Raw genomic sequence first — 3580 nt, 5'->3', positions numbered from 1 at the left:
TGAGTACAATATAATTTTAAATAGCATAAAAAATATAACACTCCTCGCCTCTTCTTTTAAGAACTCATCATCAGTGCATCAGTGTAAGTAAATTGCTGGTCGGCAATCTCCCCGGCTATACCTTGAATGGCCTCCCCTTCCTCCATCCCAATAATGCTCGCGCACCAAGAATACAACTATGAAGAAACGGACCATGAAGAAACACCCACCACCTCTCTCATCTCCAAACCCCCTTCTTTGTCATCTCCCCTCAAGAACCCCAAATCCCTAACACTCTTCTCTCTCATAGTCGTTTCTTCCCTCTCCATCTTCCTCGCTTTCCGCCTTATCTCTCCCTCTTTCTCCCTCTCTTCTGTCAAAGCCCGCTCTCTCTCCAAGCTCCCCCATCCCGTGGTCATCATCCTCTCCTTCGACGGCTTCCGCTTCGGATACAATCTAAAAACCTCTACCCCAAACATCGGCCGTTTGATCGCCGAAGGAACCTCAGCGGACGAAGGTCTCATCCCCGTCTTCCCTACCCTCACCTTCCCCAACCACTATTCCATCGCCACTGGCCTCTTCCCTCCTTACCACGGCATAATCAACAACTACTTCCCCGACCTTGAGAACCCAACCGACTGGTTCTCGGCCAGCAACCACGACCCAAAATGGTGGCTCGGAGAGCCGCTCTGGCAGACCGTTGCCCGCAATGGATTTAATGCGGCCGGCTATTTCTGGGCGGGAACTGAGGTAAAAAAGGGTGCTTGGACCTGTCCTCCCAAATTCTGCCCTAAATATAACTCTTCCACCCCTTTCTTCAAAAGGGTCGATGACATTTTGGAATATTTCAATCTACCCGACAAGGAGATTCCTATCCTTTCAATGGTTTACTTCGAGGATCCGGACAGAGAAGGGCATATCTATGGCCCTGATCACCCAGAAATCACCAAAGCTGTAGCTAACATGGATTCTGTAGTCGGACGATTGATTACTGGGTTAGAAAAAAGAGGAATTTTTGAGGAAGTCACCATTATTCTGCTCGGTGATCATGGAATGGCAGGCATCTGCGATAAGAAATATGTGTTTTTGAACGAATTGGCTCCTTGGATTCAAATTGAGGACAATTGGATCAATTCTGCAGGTACTCTGCTCACCATTCAACCTCCATCAGGAGTTTCTTCTGCTGAAATTGTGCAGAAGATGAATGAGGGACTTAGCTCAGGAAAAGTTGGGAATGGAGATATGCTGAGAGTGTATCTTAAGGAAGATTTGCCGGAGCGGTTTCATTATGCTGAAAGCAACCGGATTCCAGCGATAGTTGGACTTGTAGAAGAAGGGTATACAGTGGAGTCTAAGAGGGAGAAGACGTATGAATGCGGAGGGTCTCATGGTTATGATAACTTGCTGTTCTCCATGAGAACCTTTTTTGTGGCTCATGGGCCGAGGTTTGCAAAGGGGAAGAAGATCCATTCGTTTCAGAATATTGAGGTTTATAATCTTGTAACGGCTATTCTAGGGTTGAAGGGAGCTCCGAATAACGGCTCTATATCTTTTCCGAATTCTGTTCTTCTTAAGAAATAGTGTTGAAGATGGCTACTGGGTTTGAAGGTATTTGACATGTATTTTAGTTTATGTTTGGTATGTCGTACCTTTTGGGCCTTTTTTCTTTCAGTCTTGTTTTAGACATAGTTGCTGTAATTTTATTTAGTTATAATTATATTTCAATTTTTTAGAACATTCTTTAAATGAAAATTAGTATTTATAATCAAATGTGATGGTTATAAAAATTTGCTATATATTTTTCTTTCCAAAAAAAAAAAGGTATTGGTCCGTATGGGAAAATTATATATTTTGTACAATTAGTTTTGAAAAACCATTGTAAGTATTATAAATTTTCTCTGTTGAAAAAGTAGAATTACTTTTCCTATTAGTAATAACTTTATATAGCTACTATATTCTAGCAAATATGATTATAAAAAATTACTTGTTATCACAAAAACTTATAAAAAAAACAAAAAAATGTTGGCTAAACTGAAGTATTAATGTAATTTTGAAAGAAAAACTATAAAAAATTGTCTCAATCGAACTTTATAATACTCATTTTTTAAGTCTATTTAAATTAAGATCAAAATAATGATTAATTTGAATTTAGCAGTAAAGCATCTCATTAATTTTTCATGAAATTTATTATTTAAAGATATTAGATATCTTATTTTATTTTTATGATGAACTAAAATAAATAACTGTTCTTAAAATATAAATAGGATCATGGTCCCTTGTTTAAGGAGCACTTTTTAAAATTGTACAATAAGAGGTACACCTCAGTGCAATTTATGTGAGAAGCACCTCGAGGAACATGCCTCGACCTTTTCATGTGAGGCGTGCGTCTCATTTTGGTTGAAATGAGCCATTAGATTTATGTTCTTCCTACTATCTACAAATGAGTTTATAAGTACACGTGTTGATTAAGTAATAAAGTGAATAGTTTGATCACATGAGGAAAATTATATCATACCAATGCCTTATTAATACCATCTAATTCAAATAACAAAGTTTATCCTGCTAAATTGTGATGAGGGGATGTTCTACACACTATTGTTGTTGCTAAAAAGATAAATTAATCAAAATTAAATATGTTTTAAACCTTGTACACCCTTCTAAGGTTTGTTGTGAATAAGAGCATATACGCCCTTAAATCTCGATTGAGCTTATAAGGGTGTGCAAGGTTCTCACCTTACTATAGTGATTATATTTCCATATACCCCAAAAACCTATTCTTCCTATATCTAGGTATGAAAGTTTTCCATTTCAATCCTCATATTTGTTCTATGATTCCTCTATAGAGATAATGAATCATACTAGGTGTTAATTTCATATTAGGTGTTAAACTTTCACTCCCTTACTATTTTGTACACTTCATAGATGACCATCCCTCATAAATGTGGAAAGAAAATTATTTATACCAACTACAGAAATAGACTCAGAAACAACGAGCTTGAAAGGTTGGTGCCGCAGTGTTACAATAATGAACTAGCGCTTTAGCATTCTATCTTTGTGCTCCACTGCGACATTAGGCTGAATCAACACGATGTTTCATAGTGAATCACTCTAACTTCCACACCACGACACTATAGGCGATTTGGCGCCATGCTGCGGTGTGGAGCAAAGATTGTGTTGCAGCACTTAGGTAGGCAATATGGCGTTGTGGCGCTTCAAATATCGATGTCTTGGCTTTGAATTACTTGCAAAATGACAGAACAGTTAGCACAACAGCGTTTCCAAATGTGGTGCTACTGACATTGTGGCATTGAATTAAATTTACAGAATTCTCAAACTAAGAGCGCCACGGTGTTTCCATAGTTGCGACAGGCATTGATGACGTTGTGGTGTTGTTGGTAGGGGCACCACGATATTAGTTCAAACTTTGATATTTGTGGCTTTTTTGAGTTTTTCCTGTACAACATTAACTTAAATAAATATTTTATAAAATTTATCCAAAAAATATTGACCTAATTTTCACTTAACAAATTCCCTCCTGCTTTAGCTTTGCTTGTCCTCAAGCAACGTGATTACACCTTTGATTAATTCATCATTCCTAACG

The 3580-nt window shown here is 37.9% G+C and overlaps 1 protein-coding gene across 1 annotated transcript in view; it reads left to right on the top strand.

Moving 5' to 3' along the window:
• Positions 1 to 45: 45 nt before the first annotated feature.
• Positions 46 to 3580, top strand: part of LOC110116411 (venom phosphodiesterase 2) — a 7337-nt gene continuing 3802 nt past the window's right edge. Inside the window, exon 1 of the mRNA XM_020849957.2 lies at positions 46 to 1587. Coding sequence (XP_020705616.1) covers positions 127 to 1560 — 1434 coding nt within the window. The 5' untranslated portion in view covers positions 46 to 126 and the 3' untranslated portion in view covers positions 1561 to 1587. The remainder of the gene's footprint in view (positions 1588 to 3580) is intronic.

Source organism: Dendrobium catenatum, unplaced genomic scaffold (assembly GCF_001605985.2).
Source record: "Dendrobium catenatum unplaced genomic scaffold, ASM160598v2 fragScaff_scaffold_343, whole genome shotgun sequence".
In the NCBI taxonomy this organism is placed as follows: Eukaryota; Viridiplantae; Streptophyta; class Magnoliopsida; order Asparagales; family Orchidaceae; genus Dendrobium; species Dendrobium catenatum.
Note: the sequence above shows the minus strand (reverse complement) of the source record. Positions and strands in the feature narration are given on the sequence as shown.